The sequence below is a fragment of the Rhinopithecus bieti genome, unplaced genomic scaffold, assembly GCF_001698545.2.
Source record: "Rhinopithecus bieti isolate Rb0 unplaced genomic scaffold, ASM169854v2 scaffold_57045, whole genome shotgun sequence".
NCBI lineage: Eukaryota > Metazoa > Chordata > Mammalia > Primates > Cercopithecidae > Rhinopithecus > Rhinopithecus bieti.
Genome location: NW_016822092.1, coordinates 754,076 through 765,355, shown reverse-complemented (window position 1 = coordinate 765,355; position 11,280 = coordinate 754,076). Strand labels below are relative to the sequence as shown.

Genomic DNA, 11,280 nt, shown 5'->3' with positions numbered 1-11,280 from the left:
TAATTAAATTTTCTCTATTGATAAACACTTGGATTTATTTAAAAATCTGTAAATATGTGATGTATTTAATATTTATACTTCTATGACTATTTGTATGAGATGGAAATGGATTTGCTAGGGCTGGGAATGTTTCCCTTAAAAATAATGAGCAATTCCAAGTCCAAAGACAAGAATATCGCATCCCTTTATAACAGTAAACAAGAGGACCCATTCCTGCAAACTCTCACCAACCCTAAATACCAGCAACTTCTACACTTTTGAAAAAGTCAACGGTTTGAGATAGAAAGAGATCTTGATTTGCCTTGCATCTCATGGGCCCTAAGAGGGCTCAGCTTCTGCTCCTGGTGTGCCTCTCTTGATGCTCACATCTGAGAACGAAGAAGGCCCTAGCTGAACTCCATGGAGGGAGCATGGCTTCCCCTCCTCAGTCCTTGACTCAGAAGATTTCATCACATCACAGGAGGAGCCATGAGACATCAATGTCATCTAAGACAGAGGTGGAAAATGGAAATGGTGGTGGTGGGGGCCTAGGGGCTGCAGGAAAGTGCCCATGAATGCTGACAGGAGTCTGGAGAGGCAGTGAGTGTACCCTTGCTAACTGAAGGGTACACTCCTTACCTAAAAAAAAAGAAAAAAAGAAAAATCAGATTTCAAAAGGTGGTCACAATGGTGCACCTATCCATGGAGCAGATTTGGCCACCAGCTACACCCTGATCTGAAACAGTAGAGTCTGGTTGCCCAGAGAAATATATCCAAGTGTCAGATTTTGGCTTCTATAGAAAAAAAAATCCCTTATGTCCAAAATTCTAATTTTAACTATTTTTTTCTTGTTTTAAGTTAGCCTTTTATGTTAATGTTGAAATTTCAAAATAAATCTTAATTTTCAGAAAGCTCATAAAGTGCTTATTTTTTCCTCACCTAGACTGAAAATGAAAGGTTACAAAAGAGTAATGATGAGTTTTCCAGGAAGCAAATATTAGGAATTTGCTTATTTTTGTTTTAGCATTTATCTACGTGCATATAGACACATTTGGAGTACGATGAAACTTAGACCTAGTATTACACTGAATGACTTGAAATGGCTATTTTGAAGGTGAAAAGTAGTCAAATGTCAGCAATGCCGTATCAATCAATGAAAAGCTAACCAGCACTCTTGCCTACTCCACAGCCAGTTTATGTCAAAATGTCCAGACCTTTCCACAGGAGGGTGGGAACAATACCACTGAAGTGCTAAGACTCTTGTGAATTAGTTTGTTTATTTTATGACCTGATTCAGGCTCTGGCTCCATCTCTGTTTTGCTTTGATTACCAACATGGAGGGAGTTTTGGCAGCAGCCTAAACCAAGGCAAGCAGCTGTGTCTCTAACATGAAGTGTCTGCCTATAGGTGCAATGTTTCCCAAAACTTTCTTCCGCTTCAGAGAAGGCTTTTTGGCTCTGATTGTAAACAGTGGCTAGGCACTGACAGGCAAAATGTTCTGTTACACTGAGATGTGAAACATCACCTGTTTGGTGAAGTAACAGCCCATAACTGCTACACCTGGGCCTCTCCAGCCAGATGATTCCTCATGTCATGGGGCCAGTTGTCTTCATTGTGATCCTCGTCCCCACCACTTAGCATCTGCAGAACATCCTCAATAAGATGGCACTGCACTTCATGCTTCCCAGAATACAAGGAAGATGAAGAGTACAACTGATCCAGTCATCTGTTGGATCTGTACATTTGAGTATGAAACAGAGCTCAAACATACCTGTAAATCTGAGCCTATCCAGCCCACACGTGGTTGAATAAACTCATTGCACCTCACCATGGAGCTTCACAATGGCTATTTCTGTTGCAACAGAGGATGAAGCACATGCTCTTTCCAATCAAAAGATGTTGAGAAAGGCTCCAGGTCTCCTTGGGGATCCCGGAATCAGACTGAAGATTTGCAAGGGCCTTTGTTGACCACTGAGTCAAGCTCCCCAGAAAACTTTTATAGAGCCCTTGACCAGTGAACAACCATCAAGTCTCCAAAGATTTGGGGAATTTTCAGACTCCAGAGAAAATTCCATGGATTAAGAGGTGGGATTTTGAAGACTTTCATAAAGAAATTCTCAAATCAAAACACACTTGAAATTATCATGAGAAGACTAACAAACAATTTTGTTCCAGTTGGTCATCCTTAATAAAAGTGATTTCAGGTGAGCATTGGGTTGAACCAAGACCATTTTCTTCCATTGTTGCCATTCTGATTTCAAATTGCACCTTGCTGCTTTATATCCTCTTCAGTTCTATCTTGCACCAGATACAGGCAGAATAGAAAGAAAATGGGTTTTAACAAAACCCATTTGTGCCAACTTGAATAGTAAACACCTGTCTGAGGAAAATCTCAAGCTTCCTCTAAGATTTCAGTAGCGTTCTCCAGTTCATAGGCAGGTTGTGTGTCTTCAGTATGTGACCAATTGTTGTTTGGGAAACAAGATGTCTTTTCCACTGGAAACCCTGCACCAAATTCTGCATTTTCTCAGTCTTTCCCTTATAATCCATCCTTCCCAGTGCACTGAAACATGAGACACACTATATAATCAATGAACAATTCATAGGTGGCATAAAATGCCTTGCAAATACACAGTACTTTAATTTCTGACACATCCCCATGTAGTAGATAATGAATATACTACTATTTATATTTTTCTATTAGAAGATCAGAAGCACAGACTGTCCATATTACTTGACCAAGGGCACACAAGTAACTTTCCTTTTGTGTTTCAATTATACAATTGCTTCATGATTCTTTCTTCACATGGTTGTTGTGAGGAGTGAATGGAATCAAATCAAGCCTGTGTGGAAAGTGCATGGGATGTAGGTTCTTAATGTAGGGTGTTCTTAATGCGGGATGACTATTGTTAGCATCTATTATTTGTGGTAATGATCATAATGATGATTAACGTGGTGGAGAAATAATAATAACTTTAATTAATGATAATAATAAAGTTGAAATTGAACTCTTCCTGCAAAGGACATGGAAATTACAGCAACAAATTACATCACATTTTGCCTATAAAATGAGTTAATTAGTAAGTTGTGAAGAAATGCATATGCTAATTCACTACAGGTAGGAGCACACAATGAAATCACATTTTTTCAGCAAGTAGATGCATTTCAAAAAATTAGTTTTATAGTACTATTTGCACATCTCTATAAAGATACACATGCAAAGATATAAAGTACAGTATTATTTGTACATGAAACATAAAAAAGTTGAAATACTCATCAATAAGAGAAAAGGAGATTGTTAAATCATTTACAATAGGGTCAACAATGGAAACTCTGAATGTATTGACAAAGAAAGATGTCCATGGTACAGTATTTAGATCTAAAATAGAAGAGTTTTGCAGTAGCTCACTCCTGCAATCCAAGCACTTTGGGAGGCCAAGGCGGGAAGATCACATGAGGCCAGGAGTTGAGTCTGTGGTGTTTGAGTCTGTGGTGGTTGAGTCTGTGGTGGTTGAGTCTGTGGTGTTTGAGTCTGTGGTGGTTGAGTCTGTGGTGGTTGAGTCTGTGGTGGTTGAGTCTGTGGTGGTTGAGTCTGTGGTGGTTGAGTCTGTGGTGGTTGAGTCTGTGGTGGTTGAGTCTGTGGTGAGCCACGGCTGCACCACTGCATTCCAGCTTGAATGAAAGAGCAAAACCATAATTCAAAACCTACAAGTAAACAACAAAAAGAAGAGTTTATATTCCTTGATGCCACTTATGATCCCACACATTTTGCTCTAACTTTTGATGGCAGACAGAAGATGGATTCTTCACTCCTTCCGTTAACATGGATGTTGTGCTTCCTGAGAAAGAACACTAAAGTGGTGATAGTGTTTGAATTGACACTTCAAAAGCTGCAGATTTCTAATAGCTGCACCGCTCTTGTGCTGACCTGTTCTCCCTGAGTGGGAACATCAGCCCGTGATTTGGAGCTCTCCATCAGGACTCATTGTGCTGGCGCCTGCAGTTCCACAGTGCAGTGATGTAACTTCTTGGAAATGGAGACCGGACACCAGGTTACCACAGGGTGAGCTAGAGCAGAGCCAGATGACAGATGGTGAGCCCTCCTGATTAGGACAGAAACCCTTGAGTCAGTGAGGCACATTCCATCAATGATGAAAGGCACCAGGTAGCCCTGGTCAAATGTCTTTTGAGACAATGTGTGAACTTCTATGTAAAGTCTTTCAAGACTTCTTTTTTCTTGTGAAATCTGGAGAAGAGGAGGTAGCCACACTTTCTCAGATTCCCTCTATTAGGGGGATGGGATGGCAACGTGGAAACCTCACCACTCAGGGACCCACAGATGAAAAAACTGCCCAGAACATTCGTTCAATCGGGAGGAAAGGAGGTGCAAAGTTTATACGTCATTCAAAGGGTAAATTGATTCCCACCTACTGCCCAATTTGACTGTAAGCTCCCCCAGCACAGGGGATGTCTCAGTGTTGGTTCATCATTGATTCCTCAGCACAAGACCTGACTTAAAGAGACTCAATACAATTTTTCAGAATGAATGAATGAAAAAACACTGTTGCCTGAATTCAGCCATGGTGCTACCATGATCACAAATTCCCTGCCCTTTCCACCCCAGCATTTCATCCCCTATTCCAGGGTGGAACAGAGTGGAGACTGCAGAGGAGGAAATGGGGTCAACACCCAGTTCCACAGCTCTGGCTAAGGGCTAGCGGTTAGGGCAAGGCTTAATCATTCAAAACCTGGTCTCCTCCACCAATGTCAAATGAATCAGGCCTAAACTGATCAAGACCCTCTGCCTCACCCCTACCCCCTCTTCTCTAGTGGAATTGGGAGAATATTTGACAGTTCTATTACCCTTCTCGCAAGGCTTCAAATTCGTTCATGGTTCCATGTAGAATTCCCAGATAAGAAAGCTTTTGAGGACAATGAAGTTAAGAAAGGGAAGAAACCTGGCAGGAGACCGTCCTGAATGAGAGGGAATCAGGTCTTTTGGTTTATGATATTTGTGGGTATTTCCCTGAATCGAGTTAAACACTTCTCTAGTGCATTACAGTAGGATTTTAGATGAGTAGGAATGGTCAAACAATAAACATTGTCAGTATACAGTATCTCAACCTCAACAGCATTTGTTGCAGCATTTGTGTGCCTTTGGATTTAATGTCATTTCTCAAGAATATGTCCATTTCTGAGAGAGGATTCATGAATATGACTGGTATATTAATATGCATATTATCTCAATTAATTCTTAACACAACCTTATGAGGCCACTGGAATTATTTACATTTTATAGTAAATAAAACCAAGGCTTGGAGATGGTATGTCATTAGCCAAAAGTTTATGCTTACCAAAGATGAGGATGAAATTATCTACATTCCAAAACCAATATAAATTGGACAGTACGTTGGATCAAAGTATACTGATGTTGCTTCTATTGGTTTCTCATTTTTCCACTGAATCCTTTAATGCAGACAGGACTGTAATGTAGAAAGGTTTTAAAATAGAAGCTTTCAAATATTCTGTAATTTTAGTTATCAAAGTTTAGTATTTCCAATAAAATATTATTTTCACTATCTTATCCATCTCAATCAAAATAATAAATTAGAAACAAGGCATACATAATTTTCACTTCTACAATCCAAAAGAAAAACCGAAGAAGTAAAACAGAAATGAAAGTTCAGACAAGTATCCAATTTTCTTGCCTTTCATCAGTTATGTGGGAAGGTAAAACGGCATAGCCACTGTGGATAGCAATCTGGTAGTTTCTTCAAAAGTTACACATACCAATTCCCCTCCTATGACTATACCCAAGAAATTGATAAACATATGTTAATGCAAAAATGTATGCACAGGTGTTCCTAGCACATTATTCATTATAGCCAGAAAAGTGAAAGCAATCAAATGTTCATCAATTGATGAATGGATTAATATTCATACAATGGAATACATACAGTGTATTCATGCCATGCAGTATTTTCAGCCAGGAATGAAGTACTGATACATGTTATAATATGAACAAGCCCCGAAAACATGATGCTAAATAAAAGCAGCCAGACACAAAAGATCACATATTTTATGACTCCGGTTACATGAAAGGCCCAGAATAGAGAAATCTATAGAAGCAGAAAATAGATTATGCAAATGAAGGCAGAGGGAATTGAACCTAACTGTGGGCTATGGTTTGAATTTTTTCTCCTAAATTCATGTTGAAATTTAATCCCCATATGGCAGCATTGAAAGATGGGCCATTTTAGGGATGATAGGATCATGAGGGCTCTGTCCTCAAGAATGGATTAATCCATTCGTGGGTTAATAGATTAATGGGTTATCATGGGAATGAAACTGGTATGTTAATAAGAAGAGAAAGACAGAGCTGAGCTAGCATGTTAGCACACTCAGCCCCTTCACCATGTGATGACCTGTGCCACCTTGGGACTCTGCAGAGAGTCCCCACCAGCAAGAAGGCTCTCACCAGATGCACCTCTTGTGACCTTGGACTTTCCAGTCTCCAGAGCTGTAAGAAATAAATTTTGTTTCGTTAGGAAAGACCCAGTGTCAGATATTCTGCTGTAAGCAACAGAAAACAGACTCAGACACTGATTAATAAATACAGGACTTATTTTTGGGGTGAGGAAAATGTTCTGGAGTTAGATGTGGTAATAGTTGCTTAAGATAATGAATACACTAAAAACCACCAAATACTTTAAGATGATGAGTTTTATGTTACGTAAAGTATATCTCAACAAAATAACGATATATACAGACATGAACTGCATAATGACATGTCAGTCAAGGACAGACTACATACATCATGGCCAGTGGTGGTCACATAAGATTATAATGAAGCTGAAAACTGCCTATCACCTACTGGCATCATACCTGTGGAAACATTTAGTGCTGCTTACGTATTTGTGGTGATGCTGGTGTAATGTGCTGCCAGTCATATAAAAGTCTAGCACATACAATTGTGTACATCATATAATACTTGATAATGATAATGCACAACTATGCTATTGGTTTATGTATTTACTGTACTAGACTTTTTATTCTTATTTTAAAGTATACTCCTGCCTGTAAAAAGAAAATTTTAGATATAAAACCACCTGAGGCAGTTCCTTCAGGAGGGATTCCAGAAGAAGGCACTATTATCACAGGAGATGACAGCTCCCTGCACGTTACTGCCCCTGAAGCACTTCCAGTTCAATAAGATGTGCAGGTGGAAGACGGTAATACGGATGACCCTAACCCTGTATAGGCCCAGGCTAATGTGCATTTGTGTCTCAGTTTGTAACTAAAAGCTTAAAAGTAGAAATAAAATTTAAAAGTATAACAATAGAAAAGCTATAATAGAATAAGAATATACAGAGAAATTTTTTTTTGTGGGGGTGGGGATGGAGTCTCGCTCTATCACCCAGGCTGTGGTGCAATCTCAGCTCACTGCAACCTCCACCAACCTGGTTCAAGCAATTCCTATGCCTCAGCCTCCCGAGTAGCTGGGATTACAAGGGCATGCCACCATGCCCGGCTAATTTTTTTTTGTATTTTTAGTAGAGACAGAGTTTCACCATGCTGGCCAGACAGGTCACGAATTTCTGACCTCAGGCAATCCGCCTGCCTTGGCCTCCCAGAGTGCTGGGATTACAGGCATAAGCCACCACGCCTGGTCAAAAATATTTTTATAATTTTAGTATAGTCTAAGTATACAGTATATAGTTTACAGTAATGTCCTAGGCCTACACGTTTACTTCACTCACTCACTCAGTCACTGACTCATCCAAGGCAACTTCCAGTCCTGCAAGTTCCATTCATGGCAAGTGCCCAATACAGGTACATCATTGTTTATCTTTCAGACTGTGTTTTATTGTACCTTTTCCATGTCTACATATGTCTAAAGGCATAAATACACAGTATTGTGTTACAATTGCCTACAGTATTCAGGACAGTCACACGCTGTGCAGGCTTGTGGCCTACCATTTAGCCTGAATGTGTAGAAGGCTCTACCATCTAGATTTGTGTAAGTTCACTCTATGATAGTCACACAACAGTGAGATGGCCTCATGATGCATTTCTCAGAACATATCCCCGTTGTTACGTGACAAATGACTGTATTTTTTTAAAAATACACATTAGGTGAAAATCAGTCTCTGTGTCAGTTTGGCGAGTGGTGAAGACAGAAGCTTCTGTGCTGTGAGAGGCTCAGCTTGCAGATGCACCTGCCCTGGGGGTTGTTGCAGAGGAAAGGCATCTCCCTTTGTGAGTTCCTGCAACTCCTGGAAATTGAAGCATTACTAGAAGAGATCCCTGCCATGATGGTGATGATGGCGATGATAGGAATAGCTAAATAACTCTTAGGTACAGGCACTGTTCTGAGCATTTCACACATGCTCTTCGTGTCATCTTCACAACAAACCTATGGCAGTGGTTCTCAAACTTCGGCAGGCATCAGAATCACCCGGAGGCTCCTGAAGACTCAGATTGCAGGGCCCATTCTGTGAGTTTTTCATTCAGTAGGTCTGAGACAGGGTTCCATAATTTGCTTTTCAAACAAATTCCAAAATAGTGCAGGTGCTACTGGTCAGAGAACCACCTTGGAGAACCACTGCCCTAGGAGATGAGGGCTCTTCTATGCCCCATTTTACAGGTGAGGTGGAAGACACTTCTTTCTTCCTCCAACTCCACCAAACCATGGACAATTAATTCCTTGATGACATTGTCCTCTAGGTCTAAAGGTCCCCAACCCTTGGGCCGTGGACCCCTACTGGTCCATGGTCTGTTAGGAACTGGGCCACGCAGCAGGAGGTGCCTGGCGGACAAGAAAGTATGACCGCCTCAGCTCCGCCTCCTGTCACACCAGCTGCAGCATTAGATTCTCATAGGAGCATGAACCCTATTGTGAACTGCTCATTGGAGGGATCTAGGTTTTGCACTCCTTAGGAGAATCTCAGTAATGCCTGATGAGCTGAGGTGGAACAGTTTCATCCTGAAACCATCCCCCCAATCTGCAGAAAAATCGTCTTCCACAAAACCAGTCCCTGGTGCCAAAAAGGTTGGGGACCGCTGCTCTAGATTCATACAGTAGCTTTTTAGATTGGGTCCTGCAATTTAAAAACCTTTTCCTCTCTCTTCAGTCTTCACTTTCTGGACCATTGTCAAGTCAGAAATTCTGTTCGGGAGATCTAAGGCTGAACACCGAGTCTTTTTTTGATTTGCATTCCTGTTGTTAAAATCCATAGTCTGTGAGATAACAATACCCCTGGCGATAGAGGGGAAATGTCCCTGTAAAGAGAACAAAAAAAGATTTTTAAAAAATGCATCACTCCCCTTGCATTATATACACCACAGGTCTGCAGGTATAGGGCAGGGGTCAGAATCTGATACTCTACTCTCCCTTCCATCCCACCTGCTCCAGCACCTGCTGCAGGTGAAATAACTCAGATGTGGGGAAATCTTCTGCTAGAGAAAGGGGTGGCTGGTGGTTCCTACCAACCTGAAATAATCAAAAAGCCAGAATCTAGTTAAAGAAAGATTGAGGATTCCAGCCAGGAACACACTTCCAAGTTTCTTTGGGGAGTGCTCAAGAGAACAAAAGAGAGGCCTGAGTTTTTAAAGAAAAACAAAAGGTTTAATCAGGAGAGTGAGCAATTACAAAAGTTGTTCGTCAGGAATTCTCATTGGTTTACAGAAGTAATGTTAGTTAGTGACTGGCTACACATTGCAGAACTATAGAGTGAGTGGTGTTTTATGGCTACTTGGCATCAGTTAATCTAGAGCCTGCAGAGCAAGTGTCTTCAAGAGATAATTATTTGGCTTAAGGGGGAGTGGGACATGACTGCTATTACATTTTAAATGTCTTTCTGGGCCTAATCATTTAAAGGGACTCTCATTCATTGGGTAAAACTCAATGGAGAGTCACAGAAAACAGGAAGAGCTTTTGAGGAAGTTTTGAATGGAAGCAGGAGGTGAGAGTTGGGAACTGTGTGTTGGGGAATGACCTCCCAACTGGGTCCCTTGGGAGGGGTGTGGTGTCTTGGTTGCTGCTCCTGTGAACTGTAGAGAAGGTCATGTTTAGCATAAATCATTCCCTGCGGTGCTCCTGCAAAATCCTAATGACTACCAGCCCTCAGTACCAAGGTCCCATACACCCCTGCGGCACTGCATTCCGGTTTGTCCGGTGTTCCACCTCCTGAGATCAAATCCTGGCTTCCTCACTGACTAGCCCTGTGCCCTTGGGCAAGCTCCGTAACCTCTCTAACCTCAGTGTACTCATCTGTAAAATGGGGATGAGGGTTATCCTGATGATCAAATGCCATAATACATGACAAGGCGAATGCGGTGCTTGGCACGTAAGCAAGCAGTGTGTTCCCAGTTGACCACTGGTTTCAAGAAGACAAAAACAGGTACAGTGAGATTTTGGGTGAGTCTTTGGGGTTCACCACCACCTGTTTTCTTGTTTATCTATATTTTGTTTTTTATAATGCTTACTTGTTTTACTTGATTTCTTTTACATAAAAATTATTGAGAAGCAACAGACAAAACAGCTGGAAGGACAAAGGGTAAGGTCCTCTGAGAATGGTTGAAAACAGCCACGAGCAAGTTACTCATTGGAAGCACTAATTGGAGGAAACCAAGCCACCGCAACAGCAGGCTTACTGCTCTAGGGCAAGGTGGAGGGAATGGGGGACATTACTGGTTATAAACCAGAGAGCTAGTGGGTTAATTGCTCTATCTGGTAAACACTTACAGAGTCTGCATTTGTATAACAAATCAATGGCTTTTCATCAAATTATGAACAGGTGAGGACACAGAGACTGGAGTTTGAGGGCAAATGTTCACTCATGTCTGTTCCACACACAGTTTACCAGGACATAACAACAACGGTCAGTCCAAGAAAGTGATTTTTGATGTGCTTTTTACGTTTCTGAGAATATGCAAGAGAAGGGGAAGAACAAAAGTTTCCTAGATGGGCCACTGGTTGGCAAGCTTACATTTTAGCCAGAGATTATGCCCACCATTGATCTATTTCAGTGTGTCCCCACATATATGGAGCTCAACACACAGAAACAACAAGAGAGTAAGCAATGATCATGGGAACTGGTTTGGCTGACAAACCCCAAGGGCATAGAAGTATAGAAGTTCCTTAATCCTACATCAAAGCATAGAAGAGTGCTCACCACAGGCAGTGTGTTGACATGGCTCCAGGTCATGTTTATGGCCCTGCATCCCTAATCTGTCCATCTCTGCTTTAAGACCTCAGGTGAACAGTGCCCCACCCTCCCCCCTCAACCCTGCCCCACC

At 41.4% G+C, this 11,280-nt stretch overlaps 1 protein-coding gene across 1 annotated transcript in view; it reads right to left on the bottom strand.

Annotated features, from left to right (window-relative positions):
• Positions 1-1,533: 1,533 nt before the first annotated feature.
• LOC108521151 (putative inactive cathepsin L-like protein CTSL3P) overlaps positions 1,534-11,280 on the bottom strand; it is a 15,658-nt gene continuing 5,911 nt past the window's right edge. Inside the window, 3 exon segments of the mRNA XM_017860802.1 lie at positions 1,534-1,692; positions 6,405-6,470; positions 6,472-6,499. Of these exon segments, the coding sequence (XP_017716291.1) occupies positions 1,534-1,692; positions 6,405-6,470; positions 6,472-6,499 (253 nt within the window).